This window comes from Thermobia domestica, chromosome 1 (assembly GCF_964235325.1).
Source record: "Thermobia domestica chromosome 1, izTheDome1.hap1.1, whole genome shotgun sequence".
Taxonomy (NCBI): Eukaryota; Metazoa; Arthropoda; class Insecta; order Zygentoma; family Lepismatidae; genus Thermobia; species Thermobia domestica.
In genome coordinates this window covers 89,457,669-89,480,242 of record NC_137454.1, presented here as the reverse complement: position 1 = coordinate 89,480,242, position 22,574 = coordinate 89,457,669, and the positions used below count along the sequence as shown (strand labels likewise).

The window sequence follows — 22,574 nt, the reverse complement described above, 5'->3', positions numbered from 1 at the left end:
ACTGGTCTTAGTTTTTCGAAAAACGGTTTGGTTTTCCATCGAAATAATTTTCGGTTTTTTATCAAAACCGGATTCGACTTTTCACCAAAAGCGTTATCCCTTTCTGCAAAAGAGCTTTGAGTTTTTACTGAAACCAGTGTGATTTTCATTGAGACTGTTGCTATATCTGTTCTTGTTTTTGTAGTAGGCCTACTCTTTTCTAAATAAGTGAACATAGAAAAAGAAAAGGTTTTTAATTAAAAAACCGAAGTTTGATAGAATACAGAATACAGAAAGGTTTTTAATACAAAATACCAAACTAGTTTAGCTTTTACTTATGCTAAAAACCTTCAAATCGATTTTCTGTCCACCACTATCAGAAACGGATCCTATCTCGGATGAGACAACAAAGGAACTCGACATTTATTTGTGTTCGCTTTTGAACCGCAGTCAACTCATCATTCTATTTCTTTTTCTTTTTTTCTTTACCGTTCCTCAAGCTTGTAGGCTGCTGATGAATAGTTGCTACAGGGGCGGATCCACGACGGACTTCTGGGGGGAGGGATGTAATACTGCAACTTAGAGCTACTTTTAAGAGCTCCAAACTCTGGGATGGGTTTTATTTATACATAAAATAAGAAAGTTTCCCCTTCTTGGGGTGCAATCCCCCGATGTTGTCCATCATAAACCAGCAGATCTAAACAAATATTCAGCAACTAACTGATTGTTGAGGTAACTACGATCATTGCGTTATAATATATAAAACAATTTAAAGTTCTCCCGTTTCTTCTTACGGTTTCATTCCACAAACTCTTCTGTTATCATTCGTTTATGATAGCCTACAGGCCAGAATCATGGGGACTAAAATCCATGTTGTTGTTTTTTTATTTTTTTTTATTTACTTGTAAATCTGTATATGAGAGAAGAACAAAAACTCCAATTGTGTTACATCAAAAACCATAACACTTAAGCTGATTATGATTCAGATTTTTTTATAGCAGCCAGGGCCTACAGTTGAACGGTATTCACCAGGTTATGGCATATGCTGATGATGTAAATTTAATAGGGGATGATAGGAGAACAATAGAATGAAAAGCAGAGATCTTATTAAACGCTGGCAGGGATTTATTCTAAACATGGGTTGAGAAGTAAATGCAGAGAAAACTAAATACATGGAAGTGCGTCGGGACCGGAATACAACAAATTATGGGTGCGTTAAAATATTAAATAATACTTTTGATAAAGTGGATAGTTTCAAATATCTAGGATCAATATTAACAGATGAAAATCATATTCACGGAGAAATAAAATGTCGACTAAAAGCAGGGAATTCGTGTTACTATTTGGTTCAAAATCTCTTGTCGTCGCGAATTCTGTCGAGGAATTTCAAGCTTAAAATATATAAAATGATAATCATGCCTGTTGTTCTGTATGGCTGCGAAACATGGTCACTTACTCTGAGGGAAGAACATAGACTGAAAGTATTTGAGAACAAGATCTTGAGACGAATATTCGGACCCAAGAGGAACGGGAATGGGGAATGTCGGAAACTTCATAACGAGGAACTACATAATTTATTACCCAACATTGTTAGGGTCGTCAAGTCTAGGAGGCTTAGGTGGGCGGGTCATGTAGCTAGAATGGAAGAAAGAAGAAACGCTTTCAAAGTCTTGTCGGAAGACCAATCGGAAAACGACCATTAGGAAGATCTAGGCGCAGATGGGAGGACAATATTAAGATGGATCTAGCAGAGATTGGAATTCAAAGTAGAAACTGGATGCAGTTAGCTAAGGATAGAAGTCAGTGGAGAGCTTTTGTGAACGCGGTATTAAACCTCCGGGTTCCATAGGCCATAGAGTTAGTTAGTTAGTTAGTTTTAATGTGATGTGAGTTGGTAACACTGGTGCAAAAGTAAATTCTCCAGTCGTGGTGAAGAGGAGAGAAAATGATAAGATTGGTACTCAATTCAAGTGAGATTGTAAGTTTTTCTTTCGTTTCAGGAACGGAAATGATTTCCTCTCTTAGTCTAGGTGTGAGTGTGCATGCGTGCGTGTGTGTGCGTGTGTGTGTGTATTTCTGTAAGACGCTAACGGATGTTTTTAACTCCTACAATTTCTTAAACGAAAATTCGTTTCTATCCACACAAAGTATGAAACAAGATAGATTTTCTCTCCGTAAACTATTTTCCAAGTTATTTATTTATTTATTTTTTATCATGAGGCGGAAACAGGTACGGAAAATCATATATTGCGTTTCGTTTCCTGAAAGAAAGAGAATTTGCTTGAGTATGTTCCTGAGAGAAAATGTAGAATTTTGGTTTGAAATTGGTACGTCTAGAATGTTTCGTAAAATTACTTCTCAATAAAAAAAAAAACTTAGTTACTTACCAGCATATTTGTTTACCGCACGACGCACAAAACATAATACTTATTTCGTTACGACAAAATTGTTCTGATATCTCATTTGCTTGTAAGTTTTTGAGTTGGAATATTAATTTTCGAAACGGTTTAAATAAATATTTGTGTACATGTTTCTAAACGGAAGTATATTATAAATAAACTATTTCGTTCTTATTTCCCTATTATAGCAACAGAGTGTCGTTATGGCCGTACATGTGCAGTAAACTAATACTAGGTGTAAATGTAGTAACTTGTTTATTTTCCATCAATGCACTAGCAATTGTATTTGTTATTACTGAGCGAGTACAGGTTAGCGTTCTTGCTGCGTAATGAAGAGGTTCTGGATTCGAATCCTATGGACGGTCATTCTGAAGATTCTTTAGGATTTTTAGATAGGTCCACCATATGAATACCAGAGCTATATCTTTAAACACAGTCCCAAAGTTTCGTATATTAAAATAGGAAAAAGTAACATTTTCATGTGTCCTTTGTAAAAGTATTGTACTACAGTGGCATATTTACGATTTTGTTTCGGGGAGGGCTCTGCTAACTTTCGGGGGGGGGGGGGGGCTTTGCCCGAAAATGTGAAAATTCTGCAAGATATTTCATATATTTTACTACAGTATGATTTCGGGGGGGCTCAAGCCCGGAAACCCCCCCTAAATACGCCACTGATTGTACACATTTGATTTTTTATCCTCCAAAAATGTGAAGAAATATAAATTGGTGTACGTAATACGTATAATTATTTCAGCATACTAAGTGAGATCTACTTCATTAATTAATGCACTACAGGTACGCTTTACAATATGTGTTTATTTTAACAATCGTCTTAAGCGGTGCTTTTCTAAGCCACTGGACCATACCTACAATGACACGGTATGAAAGGCATCTAAAAGTTCTCCAAGAATCAGGTATTTTAGTTTCTAAGCATTTTTCACAACACAGTAAAAGTAAATATACTAATATTCTTTATAATTATGCCATAATTAATTTTATTAATACGTATGTTAACTTAATGTAACGAATGGAAAAGTATTTACAAGCAAATTTCTTTGGACTGTTATTATTGAATCATGAAGAAATTACCAGATCACCAGTGGTTATTTCAGAAAAAGTGTTCCGGAGGGACACAAGTAGTATTCCGGGTGGGGGGCACTGCTGGTACTATTTTATTTATTATTATATTAGTATATAAGACGTATTATTTTGGTCTCTCCGCGGGGCACTCTCAGAGCTCTGGGGCAGTGCCCCCCCCAGAAAACATGTCTGAAACACACAGTCTCACAAAACTTGAATGCTGCTGGTTTCAAGTTTACAGGCTGATTCACCTAAAAATTTGCATCGGGAGCAGGTCGGACAAATGTTCAATATATAGAAGAGCTTATATTTGTTGTCCGTTATTTAAAAAAAAAATAGTCGAATGAAATTTCCTAAGAATATCATATCTTTCGTTTTTTTAAAAAATATAGAATAATGTCTTGGAATATCATGTAAAGAAAGTGCAAATGATAATATTTTCAGTGGCGTTTATTGCATGCATCTAGATCAAAGATATCAACTATATCGTAGGAAAAAAAACAAGGATGAGTACTTATATTTCATTCAACAGACAGACATCATGGGCTAATTGAATACCTCAGAGGAAATACAAGTAGACGATGCTATCCAACACAAGTTTATAAGTGTTGGGGTCGAATCAGTGACCCTCCGCACCAGAGCCGAGCTCCCTCTTCCGGAGAAAATTTATAAATGATAAAGTTTCGAAAAGTCTGTCCTAATATTTATGTACTACTTATTTGAAAATAATACTTGTTTCATTTGTTCCCTTTGATCTAAAGCATAATTTACTCTACACTATCACTGAGCTACTACCAATGCACAATTCCCTTGGACCTTGGATCAGAACCACGTTACGTCGACTTCTCTACTCATGAATTTCAGCGTCAACTCAAAATAAGAGAGGGGCCGCGGTGGCTCAGTGGTAGAGCGTTCACCTCTGGTGCTTGGGGTCCCGGGTTCGATCCCAGCCCCCGCCAAGTGAACTTTGTGGTGGACAAACACCGTGTGCGTGGGTTTTCTCGGGGTTCTCCCGTTTCCTCCCACTTTCTTCATTCCACCATTTCATTCATTACTCATCATCACCGTCTCCTTTAGCCTAACCGGCGTTTTCGTGGGACGTAAAACTCAAAGATTTCATTTCATTTTCAAAATAAGAGAAAGTTGGACACGGTGGCTCAATAGCAAAGCGCTTACTTCTGGTGTGTGGGGTGCCTGGTTCGATCCCTTGCAAAGTAAGTTTGTGGTGGACAATATCGTCTCTAGGTATACTTGGAGTGCTTTTTTTTTAAGCTTCCACTTTCCCCTGCCTTTGCCATTTCATATGGTCTTATTAAATGGCAGACGCTGCTGCCTCTTACTCGTAATTCTCTCTCTACTACTTTTTTATTTTTTTTCTCGTATGATTTCTCTCCTCTTTTTATGATTGACCTCAGTTAGGGTGAGGCGAGGATTACCTTTTATTGGCATGATACCTAAAAACAAAATTTAAATCATGCCCTATTCTTTCTTTTTTCTTTATTAGTATCTTCTAATACTAATACTCATATTGAATTGTAGTCCCAGTTCCTCACGTGTCTGGCCACTGTTCGCGTCAATTGCTGCCTGAAAATCTTCATTTTGTACATGTGTTGGTCTTCCGGCACGTAGTGCGTCTTCGAGTGTTTCGTCACTGTCCTCAAACTTGTTAAACCACCGCTTCACTGTCCGCGTAGTCACGACATCCTCAGCAAACCCTAGCATATATTCCGCCCCGCTAAAGCGGCGTTTGACCCCAGTTTGAACTCTTGCAGCATGCACGCCTTTATGACGCTCTGTGGAGGTTCCATGTTCGCTCTGTCTTTACGCACGTTCACGGTGTGACTGAACTGTAACAACCAGGCAGTATGTTGGATATACCCTCACCAACAACTGACCTTCGCCTTATCTCCATTTGCATGCAACTTACGGTGTGAGGGCCAATAGAACACAGACCTCCACAAAAAGCGACAGAAATTTTATTGGTTACCTTTATATCATAATTTTGTTATTTTGTATTTCTGTTTTTGCGTATACTATATATTTGTTTCCCTATCTTTCAGATCTTTCAGTGGGGCTCGTTAGCGTATTGACCGACCTAGCATGGAAGATTACAATAGCATGGAAAGCAGGACATGTAGCTTGTAAAATAATCAAATATTTGCAGGTATGGCATTATATTTATCGTTTTTATCCTTTATCAGTTCTAAAAGTATTGAAAATATTATTTCTCGTACAATGAGATTTATTTCTGTAAATAAATAATGTTAAGACTATAAAAAAGTCATTTGCAATTACTGTCACTGCTTGACAGCATAATTGCTTTAACTTATTAGCACAGCAGTCAAACATAAGATTTGAGAACTCAGCAGGCAAGCAATAGTACCGATATCGAAGTCGATTCTCTAGCACAGTCATGGTCAAATGGCAGCCCGTGAGTACATTTCATGAGACCCACAAATAAAACTAACTCTATGAATCGAATGTTTCTTTTAATTCGGTGTGTAACAAAAAACAGTTGCAACTGTCCATCTCACAAGATACATTCGAGAAGTGTCCCCTCGGGATTCTTGTAAAATTGATTCAAATGCAAAGTTCCCCGCAGTCCAATGTGTATTGTAATAATTTTAGCATTCCATACGGGTAATTTGCATATTTACGGGCCTTCATATACCCGGAATTTAGTCAAAAACTACTATAAAGCTCAGTCACAAAATTGCTTTTAGTTTCTTTAGATAAAATTGGACATCAATGTGGGTATATGCTAAACAAATTGCATCAAGTACTGCTTCTCTGATACCTGTTATCCATCCCGGCCGCCATCTTGGATCCGCCATATTAGATTCAACTTTCGGTTCGGTTTTCCAAATGGGAATAGGTGCATCTGATACATCAAATTCATATAAAATTTTCTCGGAAATTCATTGGTGTAGTTAATTTAACGTAGCTTGTACCGTTTGCAGGGTATTGCATGTTAAATGTCAGGCACTGCACGAATGTTGAAAAAAATAGAAAATTGTGCAGTTCCCCGTGTGTATATGTAATCTTTTAAACGATTTATTGTTAACGAAATATTCCCTGAACGTAAATATACTCTATATACACACAGACATAAATACGGAAATGGTAGGTCCTCACCCAAATCTGGTCGTATCTTCATTTACATTAGGCATTTTGACCGTAATAGAATACTTCCTTGTTATGGTATAACATGAAATTAAGAACAATCACTCACAGAAATGTAATAAGATTATAACACCAATGTTGTAAAGAGTTTGTTTATATCTACAGTCAGTGGCGTATTTACGATTTTGTTTCGGGGGCTTTGCTAACTTCATTTCTGGAAATGTGAAAATTCTGAAAGATATTTCATTTACTTTAAGGTAGTAAATAAAATTTGGGGGCGGCTTAAGCCTGGTAGCCTCCTCTTAAATACACCACTGCCTACTGTTTTTTTTTTTTCAGTTATAAATTGTTTTGATTTGTCAACATCGTTACCTTAACTGATAATACTCTAAAATGTCTATTCGTGAAGTGCCTGGAGGGATTAAATATGCAATATCTTCCAAACGGTACAAACTACGGTAAAATTAACTACACCAGTGGATTTCCGAGAAAATTTTATATGAATTTGATATATCACTTGCACCTATTCCCATTTGAAAAACCGAAAATTAAATTTAATATGGTGGATCCAAGATGGCGTCCATGGGTGAATGACATGTGTCAGAGAAGCCGTACTTGATGCAATTTGTTTTTCATATACCCACATTCATGTCCATTTACATCCTACGAAACTAAAAGCAATTTGTGTCCGAGCGTTACAGTATTGTATGAATTCCGGATATATGAAGGTCTATAAATATGCAAATTACCCGTATGGGCCGCTAAAATTATTACAATTTTACACGAATCCTGAGGGGACACTTCGCGAATGTACCTTGTCAGTATACTTGAATTGAGACTTTTCTTTTAATTGTAAAAGATATATTTCTGAACCTTTTGATTACCAAGCCCATTCTGCAAGGTAAGATCATTGGTGTCCAATCGAATCATCATGTATGCGGTATAATGCACATATACCAATCACCAGTACTCAGTAATAATCCCAGATAAAACAACCAATTACCAAGTTATAGTTTACCATCCGTTCAGCATTTTCCAAAATCATACTTGTTACTTGTCAATGATGAGTAAGAAGTGAAGAATGTTCACACCTATTTCTGGTTTAGTGTGCCGAGACCACTAGTACAACCAATTGAGGAGCTACATCAACCAAAAATGCGTAATAAAACTGTTTTACATTCTATTAAGGATCTTATAAAATAGAGGATCTGCCCTTACAACAAAATCTTGAAGCGATACGTCACAGTTTCGCCACCTCAACTCTGCGCACTCCGCCCAATAGGATCGCAATGTTTTGAACCAACAATCATGGCGGAAACGAAAGTAGCCAAACAGACGATGGCAGAAATGAGAGTAGCCAATCAGATGTGCCGATGCTCTGTTGTTTTTTGGCTTCATCGATTTAATAGGATGAAAATACATATGGGCAGATCCTCTATTTATAACATCCTTGCATTCTATGCCCTTAACAACGATCATAAAACAAATTCCACAGCTACAATAATAATCGCTTCTTTTACTACTTCTTCTAACTAATTGCCAAAATGAGAAACACTTTCCGCTCAATTCTGTAAATACTTAACCTACCAATTTGTACCGAACCAATTTTTAGAAAATTGTCAGGCCATAAAAGCTGGTAATGCCCAGAAATATGTATAAATAAATATTAGTAATTTAGCAGACGACTGTGTCAGAAAAGAATTGTACCTAAGGAGTTGACATGAGGTGTGATATTTTTAAATGTAAATTTACAGCTATGGGCATTTTAATTTGTGCATATTATTAAGAAAAAGATTCAATGGTACGTAAAAGTTTAACACTCCACATATTTTAATCGACATTTTCATATATTGAAATGTCGACAACACATAACGATTGATATTTTAGTATTTCGGTATTGTTATATTTTAATATTTTTATGTTTGGATATATTAATCGAGTTTCGATATTTTTTATTGATTTTTGATATAAAAATATGGATATCAAACCGCCATAGAAGTCATCTACGACAGAAATGAGATAATAGTATTTTTATTGTGTTCTGATGGGCGTGAGCACCAATTCTGGGGAAGCTGAGGGAACGCGGACCTCCCAAAGTTAGCTTGGCCTTCCTAGAATTTGTATCTTTACTTAGATCTTGGCTTCACAACGAAATATACAATACATGAATGTCCTTCTCAAAGTTGTACTGAAATCGACGCTGCTGCTGACGAGAGATATCCGAATTTGAAGTTTGAAATCAACTGACTTCTATATCAACAACGAGCACGACTTTTATTAAGGTTCACGAATTCAAATTGTAACAAGTGAGAGTTCCATTAGTGTTCGCGAAAGCGAATTCGAATGAACGTTAAATTACAGTATGAGCAGACGAGTCACAGAAAGTGCAAACAAGAAGGGAGCTTATACAAACATTTCTTTTGAATTTAGGCATACCCGCCTGACCCGTAGCCAACCCAAAAACATAGGGGGGACTGATAGAAGTTAGGGAAGCTGATCCAACTGTATTATAACAAGCCTACCATGAAAATATTTAGGAGGTCAGTAAAACTTTAGGGGAGCCTGGTCCACGCCAGTCTCCAACCTCTTAGATAAATCACTAAGTTTAAACTACTTGTATATTCCCCGACCTGACAGGGCTTTCTAAATCAGAGATTTCTTCAAAGATGGGTTAAATCAATGGAAATCATCACTGTTTTACGTACATAATATATTTTAAGAAAAGGCTTTAATTTAGTGTACATATTACTTTTCTGAGTATGCATTTTTTTAAAAAGGAAAAGGTCCTATTGATATACGTTTTTCACTATACGAATAAATGACATAAAGATATGTGTTTACGACTCAGCAAGTTAGAATAGTTTGCACTTAAGATCTTTTAATTAGGCTAACAAAACATTCACGCTTAAGATTCACAGAATTATTTTTTTTTTAACTTCTTTCCATGCTTTTTCCCTTTTTTCCTAACTTTTGTTCTACCTCAACATAAAATAAATGAAGTAGTAGAAATTACAAAAAAAAGCACAACTGCACAAAATAACTATTTAGTTTGAATTTCATTTTTACTTCATGTTATGTGGTATATTCATCTACATCTCTCTTCTAGTTTTGTTTTGTAAAATTCTTAAAAAAGAGTCGTTTTTCAGGGATATGTATAAAACTCTATAATTAGGTAACCACTTAATACAATCCTATTACAAAACGTAAAAATAGAACTTCATTCACTAAGCCCTTGCATAACTAACGCAAATATTTCCAAATAAAAAGTACTACAGTCAAGTTTTTTGCAGACTTCTAATTGAAAAGTATCTTCTAAAAACATTATATTTTATCTGCCATAATCCTCTTTATTTTAGCTCTCCAGAATTAAAAGAGTGCTCTCGTAGAATGAGAAATAAATAAATAAAGCATACTTGTAAATTGTTTCAAAATAAGTTCGTCGTGACTCGTCATTCTTGTAAATGAGCTTCAAATTATTATAAGTTCATCTATGTCAAACGTTGATTCTGTTTCTCATCATTTGCACTACCTTGGATACAACAGCGGCGACTTTAGCGGATAGGCCGGGTAGGTACGGGCCTACCCAAAACGCTAAAAGATACAATAAAGAGTAAATATATTTTCCACTATTTATATAGAATATTAATGGTAGATAGCAAAATACCATCAACCACTGCTGTGAAGTAATTTTCAACGAATTTAAAAAGTTCGTTACTGAATTCTCTGTCTGTGTGTGTGTGTGTTATTTGTGATTTTTTTTTTTTTTAATTTTGAGCTCTCTATTCGATACAGCATCAAAATCTATCTCAAACAAGTGATGAAATTCTTCGCGTCACTCTTACCGTTCTCGAGATACCGGCCGATTTCGGGAAATTTAAGGAGCTATATCTCGGGAACCGTAAGTCATATAGAGACCATATTGGTGTTGATCAAGAGGATGGTGAACATTTTGGTACCAAATAGTAACAGATGGCCACTGGCCAACTGGCTACCGTTCCCTGGATATTGGTAAAAAATGTTCGGATTTCGGGAGATTTAAGGAGCCATATTTCGGAAACCGTGAGTCATAGAGAAATGATATTTTGCGTATTCTTCAATTTTGAGTCCTCCATGTTGAGTATATGTCTCTGTAAAACAATATATTGCATAACATTTTAACAGAACTCTGAAAGAAAACTAGTGGAAAAAAATTAGTACTCAAGGAAATTCTAAATGGCTGTATATACAGGTATTACAAGAATTGTTTAATGAGTATAATAATAAAGTACATAGAACAATTGGTATAAAGCATTCACAACTGGTTTCCTAGTCTCACTAATCGATCAAATGTGTATATGTATCTATAAGCGAGGGAGCTAGCCTACCCAAAATTAAAATTCTAAAGCCGTCCCTGAGATACACAAACAAGTAACTGCTTCAAAGTATGGTCCGATTGTATAGAATAATTTGTTTAAAAATTGTGTAATTAAACTATTTTATAACGTAACCGTAGGGTACCATTGACCACACAGATCCTTATGAATTTAATAGAAACACCTGAAAAAATAAATCTTACGAGATTAATATGGCATTGGACTAATTTTCGCTTTCAGGACAGCTCTAATGCGACTTGGAATGGAGTCATAGAGTTCGTGAATCGTAGCAGGTGAAAAAATACACTATTCCGCGTGTAGTACATCATTCAATTCCGTGGGACAAGATGGAAGCGGAAATCTGCTCCCGATTCATGACTTCAAAACTAATCACTTATGTTCAAGAATGTTCAGGTCTGGTGATTGAGTGGATTAGGGGAGAACTGTTCAACTTCTTCTCGATGTTCCTCAAACTACACCGCAACAGCTCCAGTTGTGTAAATGGGCGCATTATTAGCTAGAATATGGCGATCATTACCCGAAACAACATATAGACTATAGGCTGTACCCGTATTCTAGAATAAGGGCACAATCATTGACAGTGACGCGGCCGATAACCATTAGTATAGAATCCCTGAAAACTAGGGTATTGTAACCCAGAGCATCACAGAGCTGCCACCGCATTTTACGATTGAGCAGAGACATTATGGATCATATGATTCTTTGGGCCACCTCCACACACAAATGCTGCCCGTGATGAACGATGACTCATCCGACCATATCAAACATTTCCAGTCCTCAGTGTCCGTATTGCATACTCTCTGCATCACTGACGTCGTGCTAAAGCGTGATGGTTTCGTATCAGAGGTTTCGTCCGTGCAACCCGACCCTGTATGTCCATTTCTTGTAACTCGTGACGAAAAATGGAAAGAAATTTTTGAGTTTTACGTCCCACGGTTATGCCGGTTAGGCTAAAGGAGACGGTGATGATGAGAGATGAATGAAATGGTGGAATGAAGAAAGTGGGAGGAAACGGGAGAACCCGGTTATTCCACCACAAAGTTCACTTGGCGGGAATAGGATTTGAACCCGAGACCCCTAGTAGGGATGCACGCGAGACGAAACGAGACGAGAAATGAAAAAGTCTCGTCTCGTCTCGCAGCCTCAAATGTTGATCTCGTCTCGCGTCTCGTCTCGTCTCGCAAATGTGAAGTCTCGTCTCGCGTCTCGCATAAAATTTTGAGTCTCATCTCGAGTCTCGCGCGAGACTTTCTCGCATGGTCTCGCATATATTCTGGGTCAAAATTTTGCAATGTGTTATTCTATGACTGTTAATGAATGATGATGCGCTATTCTGTCCGAAGGCAGGTATTTGACCTAAAAGTCCCTTGGCAAGGTGAATCCATGGTGGTTTGCCATTGCTTTCCATGAGATAATGTCCATAACATCCTAAGGAAACGGAACCTAGAGTTCAACATGGTATCCGAACCTGTGTCCCCTCCGCTCCAAATTAAAAGAAAAGTTGTGCTGGAATTTGATTGCTGGACCATTAATTTTCGTCAAATTAATAGCATAATTTACAGTAAAACCAGCATAAATTGTTGCTGGATCCAACATTGTTTTCCAGCTTAGAGGTCTCCAGCAATATTTTCCAGTATGCCATGCGGGCACATTGTTGCCCCGAAAAAAAAAGTCGCCAATGTAATTAGGATATAAAGAATATAACGTTTCCGTATATGTTTCTCTGAACTCATTGAACCAAACCCGGATCCTTTTTACTATATCTATATGTAAATTTCTTCGTCTTTATTTAACCGGATTTCAACCTTGTCTTTGCCTGCTTCTAGTCTGAGGAATGCTCTAACGTCACAATATCCAAAATTGACACGGATTGTTCCCTTAGAATAGGTTTGAACTTTCTTTTCAGAAAGTTTAAACTCTCTAGCATTAAATTTGTGTAAGCAGCAGAGAAAATATAAAAATACGTTACTTGTGTAGGAGAACAGTGCTGCCATCTATTGTCGCCTCCTTTTACACCAACCATCAAGGAATAACTTTACTTGTGTCAACGGACTTGTGGATAACGCGATATGTTAACAATTGCGAGAATCAAAATATCCAGCAAACTATACTTGATACGAAAAAAGCTTTCTGGATCAATTTCCAGATCATACAGTTGAACTAACAGCAGTGTTGCCAGAATATCAAAACCTGAAAAGCTTTGGTTAACCCGACAGAACTGGTGTCAAGCCACACAGACACAGACCACATGTCTTTTGATCCTGAGCTAAGCAAAATCAACCTTGAATAATAATAAATCTCATAAAATGTCTATTGCCCCAATCACTTTTTTGTTACTGCAGGCATTAAGGCTCAACTTAGAAAACTCAATAAATGTAAAATCACTAAATATACAATTAAATGTAATTCATAAATGATGCGAGACTTCTCGTGCGAGACTTAACCGAGTCTCGTCTCGCATGGTTTAGTCTCGTCTCGCGTCTCGCATAAAATTTTCACACTCGTCTCGAGACGAGACGAGACTTCTCGCGTCTCGCGTGCATCCCTAACCCCTAGCACCAGAGGTGAACGCTCTACCATTGAGCCACCGCGGCCCCAACTCGTGACGAAGTGTGATTGTCGACATAGGCTGTGAGAGGTCCAGCTTAAGTTCTTCCGTCACTTGCACCGCAGTCGCGCTTCAATTCTGAGTGGTAAACCACTTTAATGGTAGGTGGGACCTGTCACTGAGTATTTTCTTCCGCCCACTCTTCCTCTTCCCCGATGTGATTTTGCCGTAAGTTTTGTACGGCGCCATTACCTTGGACACTATCGCTTACGGCACCTTCAACATACTTGCCACTTTCATCACGCTCGCGCTATATAACCGGACGCCAACAATTTCCCTTCTTTTAAAATCAGAGAGGTTGTCCATTTTACACTATCGCTGCCTACTCAGTCCACTGCATACTGGTGTTCTATTGCTCCTCACGTATTAGGTAGCTTGTCCTAACAAATCACCAAAGACCCTTCGCTGCAAACACCACCTAATAGTTACCAACCCAGATATATAACGTGTTTCGAAGTCGACATGTTTCCATTAATTTGATAAGGATCTCTAGATTTGCGCCTCATGTAGGTGAAACTATACAACTTACATATTCATGAAGTAGTAAAATATGTACAGACTTGTTCAAAAAATTGACCACCCGCCTTTCTTAATATAAAAGCTCTACTCTCTTACTTACAGTTGAAATTAAATCAATTTTATTTTTTAATTGAGATCTTCATTTAGAGCTGAAAAGTTTGAATTTTCTACCTACTGTTTCCGGAATTTGCCTTTTAAAGCTACGTCTGTGGGTAAGATTTTTTTGGAACAAGTGTGTATATCAAATATGTGTTTCTATTTCATGCCGGTACGATTTTATACTTTTTACAAGTACAGATATTGTATATTATGTATTAAATTGAGTTAAAAGACGAGAACAGTAATTTGAAACAATATTTAGTAAGTCACTCATTATGCTGCACTAAGGTCCATAATTGTCATTTTTAAGCAGTCGATATATGACGTAGAACTTGTTCGTCCTATTTAACAGAACAAAACAAAGAAAAATCCGTAAGAAACTTTTCGGGAGATTTTCTTAAAAACGTCTCAGTCGATATCGTTCATATTTCATAAGTAAGTGCTTCATTAATTACCCAGCAATAGTGGATAAGTCATTTACCACGAAACAATCCACAAGGGAATAGTTTACACTTGACAATGAGTTTCTTTTCGTACGTCTTTCTCATAAACGACTCGGTTATATTCTTCATATTTCATAAATTAAACTTCCATTAATAACTTGCGTTAATAATGTTGCGTATATTACTTCTTATGAAAATATTCACAAGCGGCAGTTTATCTTTGGGAGGGGGTTCTTAGAACATCGCCTTACAATTTTCTTCGGACATTTCGAAAACTCCTTATAATTTTCTTCGTATTTCACAAATCAATGTTTCAGCAATCACTGCAGTGTAATGTGATTTACTTTAAGAAATTGGAATAAGGAAGTTTGATGCGGTGGCCCGTACCTCTTTACTTAGTTAGTTTCACGTCCCACGATTATGCTCCGAGACTGAAGAAGACGATGGAGAAGATAATGAGCGAAATAATGAAATTGTAGAATTGTGGGAGAACTCTTAGAAAACTCACGTACATAATATTTGTCCGTCACGAAGCTCATTTGGCGAAAGCTCAGATCGAACCAGGAATCCCACACAACCGGAGATGAGCGCTATACCATTAAGCCACCACGGCCCCGCGTTTTTTGTCCAAAATAATTATTAATATGATAGTTAGCTTTATAGTTTTATTCTCAAATGTTAAATAGTATATACAATGAAACTCTGGATTAAAGATTACTGATTAAAGGTTATCCGGATTAAAGATTACTGATTAAAGGTTATCCGGATTAAATATTACTGATTAAAGGTTATCCGGATTAAATATTACTGATTAAAGGTTATCCGGATTAAAGAATACTGTAAGTAATTTGGATAGTTGGGGAAGTCAATAAAACGTTATGGTGGAAAAGAAATCCAGAATCTCTTGTTTATTAAAAAGATAGCCTTAAAGTATGTTGGAAATAAGATCATTTTACTACAATTTAAAATTCAAGAAGTTCCAATTAACTATAAACTTTAACATTGGTTTAAATAGGAAATTTCAAGGAAATTACAGTTTTACGAACGAATACTTATAATTCACATTGCAATAAGGTTTTAAAATGTTTTATTCCCTAATATCGATCAGGATATTTGGCTATTTGGATTATCAGAATTCAGATTGTTGTTGTTATAATGTAAATGTATTCTTATTTCTTACAGGCAGTGGTTACATATTCCTCAACGTACGTATTAGTTGCACTGAGCATAGATAGATATGACGCCATTACGCATCCAATGAATTTCTCCGGTAGCTGTAAGTACAATTTTATATAGCTAGTAAATATATTTTAGCTTCTGAATCTCTTAATTTGTTAGATTAAAAGATGGTAATAGGGGAGAAAGTTGGAATATAGGAATTCGTTATCACTTTCAACATATATAAGATGTCAAAGTTACTTTTCCTATGAGATTACTACAAATGTTCTTTCTTTTCGCAAGAGAGACGGTGTTGCAGTCTAACAACAAATGTTGAAATGAAAGGATAAATATAGAATTTGGATGTCCCAAAGATTTACATCACTTATTTTTAACTCATTTTTTAAAGTTGTTTTTACGCAAAGACTGAAGCATCTAATATTACTACATTCTTCCTGGTGGGAATGTAGGTATGGCAAATTTACTTTTATGAAGCAAGTAACGTATCGGGTTTCAATGTCGTTACTTCCCTAAATCGTGAATTGATTTGAGTTCCTTTTCAACATCGAGGTTGTATGCAGCAAACATTATGTTTAAAGTGAGATCCGATAAATACTCGGTTTTGTATGCGAATCAAGTACCCTTACCTAAACCGGAGTACTTAACCCTTTGGAGTACCATCGCATTAGAGTCATGCGATGGGGATACTTGTGCTAACAGGATGGAGATAGGATAGAAATTGTGCTAACAGTACAATCCCTTTCAACAATAACTGCGGTTCTGATATTGTACACAAGATACCCAAATACACTATGTCGTTCTTAAGAATATTGCTTCAATGTTTTAGTTTACCATACAATGTGAAAGTCGCTTGGCAGTAGCAGTTTTCAATTCTCAATTAAATACCACTGGCTGCTTGATATAAACAGTGCGTTATGGGGTTCATGAATAATACTTGTAAGAAGTGATTTTATACAGTTTACTGGTAATTTTGTCAAGTGACTTAGGCTTACCCTCTCTTTTATGCTTCCTTTGGTGCTAGTACTTCTGTGTTCGATCCCAGATGGAATATTCGGTTTTCATTTAGCATGGCCAAACAATTGAAAAGTTGCTTGAATAAAGAAATAACTGAAAGCGGTCTGAAAAGCTAAACAAAAATAAAACAGACTAAGTACCGCATCATTGAACTGACTACGTATCGCCAAGTTGAATCGCTTAGTTCATTTATTTTTACTAAATACAGCATCAATATCTAAATTTTAGAATAACAACGTATCTACGATTCAGATTGTTTAGTTATAACATGGATATTTTTTATAAAGTGTATAGTTATATTGGTAATGTTGGGAAAGTATTTTCTGACAAATGTAAAGTATTAATCGCTAAGAGACAAGATATTTTAGAAATTAGTAGTTTATTATTATTAAACATGATAAATTATATCATCGCAATATTTTATCTAGGAACACACATACAGCTTCCAATTAAAAGTGAGGCAGCAAACATTAGGAAAATATCCCATATTGGCGAAGTCCTTTGTTCCTTTAACCAGAACTTTGTTGACTATATCTCTGTTTTTGTGACAAGTGCAGCCGAGATAAGACGAGAGACAGAGCTCTTCCAATAGAAAGAGATACACTTTCTGGAAAGAGACATCATTTTCACAACACGTTTTTCGAGACGAGACAATCTCAACTTTTGCCTAGTAGTCACAAGATAGATCAGATAGTAGCAGTTACATCTTTCTATTAAAATTCCGGTGAGACACATTGTCTGAGCGGTTAAAGTCTGTTACATAACTTTAGTAGTTTGGCCACAGATATGTGAGCTTGTAGAGGGAAAATATCGTCATTTTTTTTATTTATACCTAGCTAATTTTCTAAATAATTCTAAGTTATATTAATGGTATTAGAATTCCACTCTAAGTTAGACAATATTCCTAGCAAAAATTTCTTGACTAATAGTTAAAAATATATTGTTAAAATAAAATTGAAATTATTGTAATATCATCTTTGTACGCAATTGTTTCATATTGGTCAACTTTTCAATACTTGTTTTGAAATTTTGGTGTGCTTATTAAATATTTGAGTTTAAATTTGAAAAGTTGTCAAAGATTGTTGAATTTCTTGTTGTTATATATATATATATATATATATATATATATATATATATATATATATATATATATATATATATATATATATATATATATATATTTAAAAAAGAAGAGGCAAAGAAATTTCGATTTTTCCATCGTTTATACTCTATTAATAAAGTTGGGAATATTGCATTTTTTTCGATGAAGTAATATCAGATTTTCATCTAAAATAAATAAGTTGTAATAACTATTTTTTTTTCTTTCTGTGAAAGCAAACAAAACTTTATCTAGATACCAAGGTAATTATTTATTAATTTTCCGTGAAACCACCAATCACTCGTTTATAAGTTGTAGTACGTAATAGAAGATGTTTCTAGAATTTTATAATATTTTTATTTCGAAATTGATTTTTGCAAGCATTTGTATTTAGTTTATAAGTTTTTAGTTTGGTGAGATCTGCATATTTCTTCCATCGCTATGCGTCACACAGACATTACTGCGATAGCAAATAAGTTGTTTAATAACTTAGTTTCTTATGATGTTTCAACAAGTATAATATTGGATATGCTTGTTGTGTTTTGTAGGGAGAAGAGCCCGACTGCTTGTAGCTACAGCGTGGATTCTTAGTCTTCTATTTTCCATCCCACTTCTCGTTCTATATAGAGAAGAAGAAGTCCAAGGTTAGTAATTAATAAACTTTGGTAAAAGAGAGAAATAAGATTACGAGAAATCTAAATTTATGAATGAATCTATGCCGGTAGTTGAAGCGGTCAGTATAAAAATTTCTCTCATTTCCCAAATGTGTGAAGTTTTAACCTTACCAATTTTTTTTCTTAGGTTTAACCACAATAATCTTATATGTGAAGTAAAACGACAATATTCTATGCTCTATATACCTTCTCATATTCTAATTATATGTGAGTCTTTAACCTTATCAATATATTTTGAAGTTTAACCGAAAAATTTGTTAAACTCAATAACACTTTTAAACTCAAAAATACGTATTTTACCTTCTAATCTTAAATATATACATATATTTCCATATATGCGATATGGGCAGGGGCCCACCGGGTCCGTGCTCTCCCACCAAAACTTCCTAATTTACAGTAACTTACATTTGTACACTTTCACAATAAAACTATACTTGTTTAACAGGGAAATGATTGATGTAGCATAAAAATTTAATCTTACACTTAATCTATACTCTTTCTCTTATAAAAACAATCTAGATCTAGTTGTATCACTTTTTTTTTCTGAAAATATAGATGAAGTATTTTACAATTACTTTACCGTCTTGCAAAATAATACCCGTTCAATACTACATAGTCGTAGTAGTTTGTAGTATTTGATACCCTCCACTCCCAAAACTTGAACCGTTATCAACAAAAATTTCTTGGTGCGCGCCTGGTTTAGGACATGTATCATTATGTATAGAATGTGATATGTTCGTGTTGCAATGAAGAGCATAATGAGAATATATTTTAATGCTAGCTGAAATGCGCGCGGAAAGAAAGGTTTGTGGAAAGTATTTGAACCCTCTTTTTTTCTCCTAGGATACGTATTTCAACAAAAGTGGAGTGGTAGTGATAGTAGAAAGTGTCAGTCTCAGCCACATAAACTGATTTCTATTTTTTATATGGAATATGTTTATGAAAAGTATTTTAACCCGTTCCCCCTTTAGGATACACTTTGTAATAAAAATGTAATGATACAAATCAGTAATGTCATTCTCTTCTCATTCTTCACCCCGCAACACCGATGAGGTTGAAGTTAGACTTAAAAGGCATCGGAAATATTATTATTCAACTTGGCGGCATCAAATATTATGGATGAAACACTAATATCAGTCATTTCAATTATTTTTACTCGTCACCACCTTCCTATATTTTCCCTGATCCCTTCTCACTCCGACGCCGATAGGGGATTAATTTAGCCTTATACCATATCGGGGGTGTTACTATTTAACTCAGCGATCCCGAAAATTGTAGATTAGACTAGACAGTAATATAGGATCTTTTCTAACTTTTTTACATGTTACTCCCTATTCATTCTCTCCTTTCCTTGCCGAAAAATATGCTAAAATCCTAACTTACGCCAGAGTTCACTCGAATACCAAAAATCATCTAAATCGTTGTAGCAATTTAGAAGGAGTTTACCGTCAAACATCGTTACATTCATTTTTATTTATATAGATTAGTTTTACCTTAACAGTCCCATGGTTCTCGAACAGCATCATTTTTTTAGATTTTCTAAGAAATTCGCTTTTGTCGATTTTCGCGATAACTACTCGCGCACACCATTCTGTTCAACTCGATAAGATCTATCAATTGGTGTATTTCTCATTTTTTGGATGTTATTTTCGTTAAACGTTAATAATGTGTTTTCTGTTTAAGTGCATTTTCACGTTTGGTAGATGGAAAAAATCATTATCAGACGAGATTCTTTTCGTAAAAAGAAAAGGCATTTGCTTTGTTAGTAGTAAGGGAGGATAGAGATAATTGAAAAAATAAAAATGAAATCTTTGAGTTTTACGTCCCATGTTTATGCCGGTTAGGCTAAAAGAGACGGTGATGATGAGTAATGAATGAAATGGTGGAATGAAGATAGTAGGAGAACCCCGAGGAAAACCATGCACACGGTATTTGTCCACCACAAAGTTCATTTTGCGGGGGCTGGTATTAACCCGGGACCCCAAGCACCAGAAGTGAACGCTCTACCACTGCGTCACCGCAGCTCATGGGATAAGAATTCAGTTGAAAGGCTTTTAATTCAATGCAGCATATGAAGTTATAAATTTTTATTCTATACAGCTTTCCTACTACCGGAATACAGTAGTGCTTACGTAGTAGCATGTGCAAAATGCCGATAGGGTCAGTTCATGTGTTAACAAAGCAAGAACGTTGTTTCGAATTTACTATTTATTTATTCAAGGATACACTCCAGGCGTTACACCCAACTACAGTGTCCTTACTCATTACGTGTATTTACATAACTATTTTATTTTTTGAATACCTTTGCTGTATCAAATACATCAACAAACAAATTAGGATGTTTTACAATGGTACAGAAGTATTAAAGGAACCTCAAATTCTCCACATTGAAGAATGTAGAAGGTAATTGGTCCTGGCTTTCTTACAGTAGAAATAAAAGGTGTTTTCTATTTCCTGTCTTTGATGACGACACGTTGATTTTAATTTCACTAGGGAATATAAGGCTATCAACTTTATCATTGACTGTTCTGTGGGATTTTAATGAAGTCATTTTAAGTTAACTGGTAGATAGATATAGTGTTCAAATTTTGGGTATGTTAGTAATCTAAGAAACTCATATTGTATTCGTTCCGGTTGCTGACATTGTTTATTAGTGTGCAAATTCCATGCCGTTGAAGCGTACTCTAATTTTGTTCTGATATTTGTAAAATATAGTATTTTCAATGCAACATTCGTTTTGAAATCTTTCCCTATACTATTAATAAATCTTAATGCTTTGTGTCCTTCTTTTGATACTTGACCAATACATAGTTGACAGTCATAAACAAAACAGAGGTCTTGCAATGTTTCTGTTGTATGTGTAACATTTCAATTTATGAAGTAAATAGGATTTGCCTGCGATTTATGTTTGGACTAAATTTACATTTCTTGAGCTTCATCTCAAGTTTGTTTTCTTGACGTCAGCTTTATACGTTATTTAAATCTTCCTGCAGTAAATTACAATTTGTTTGTGAAGTTATTTCTTTATGTAGCTTAAGATCATCTGCATAAAGTATCTTGTAAGAGTTAATTATGTCTGGGAGATTATATATATATATATATGGTGTCAAAAAATTCCACCAACAAACTTCGGGAGGTAAATCCTCTCATACGAAGAAACAAAAAAAGCTCAGTAAACATGGGTCTGGAAACGCGTTGTTTCGGAGATATAAGGCGCCGAAACCGTGGAAATGAATCTTCAAAGGCGTATATTTCAGAAAATATTCAACGTAGACGGTGCGGTTTGAAAACTCACCAGCGAAGTCATACCTGCTCTTGTTAAACATGCATGTTTCATAATCTTGCAATGCCTGCGGAAGGGATTCCCCAAAGGAGTATAGGGATTCCCGGATTATCTGTCGAGTGAAGATGGCTCGAAAGGGGTATGAATGGACGACTTCCTCACCTGTTAACAGTACTTCCTTGTACCAAGATGATAACTCAAACGGATACAAAATGGTGGACACTTGTATACCTGCTGTGTGTGGTTGCATAACCGCCACATACGGATGGTGCCCAATAATGAAGTTCGGAATATGAAGTACTGTGAATATGCAGTCGAAGGTTCGTAGTGAGGCACGTGCAGTGTTGCTACAGCATAACACACGAAGCAGAGTGATTGAAATTGTGAAAACACTTAATGCAAAGTAAAACCCCAAGTAGTAGCCCTATGATAGCGAATACAGTCAGCACATTTCCAGATATGAGTAATGTTTAGCAATGGCTAGAAATATCGTTATGTCTAGTGAACTGAGTGAATGTCACTAATGAACGAGACCCAATATTAAGTACATTACAAGCATGATTTGATTAAATGTATAAGAAATTTGTGATTTGAAATCATATGCATTATCTTAATAAGTCTGCAACCGTCTACCTGATTTCAATGGTACTTGTTCCTTTCACTTGTTGCACCGTTACGTGGATAAGCAAGGAAGCAGCAGAA

The 22,574-nt window shown here is 35.7% G+C and overlaps 1 protein-coding gene across 1 annotated transcript in view; it reads left to right on the top strand.

Annotated features, from left to right (window-relative positions):
• LOC145687248 (cardioacceleratory peptide receptor-like) overlaps positions 1 to 22,574 on the top strand; it is a gene marked incomplete at its 5' end in the record, with an annotated part of 232,214 nt that overhangs the window by 105,737 nt on the left and 103,903 nt on the right. Inside the window, 3 exons of the mRNA XM_081760725.1 lie at positions 5,519 to 5,622; positions 15,806 to 15,899; positions 18,464 to 18,559. Coding sequence (XP_081616851.1) covers positions 5,519 to 5,622; positions 15,806 to 15,899; positions 18,464 to 18,559 — 294 coding nt within the window. The remainder of the gene's footprint in view (positions 1 to 5,518; positions 5,623 to 15,805; positions 15,900 to 18,463; positions 18,560 to 22,574) is intronic.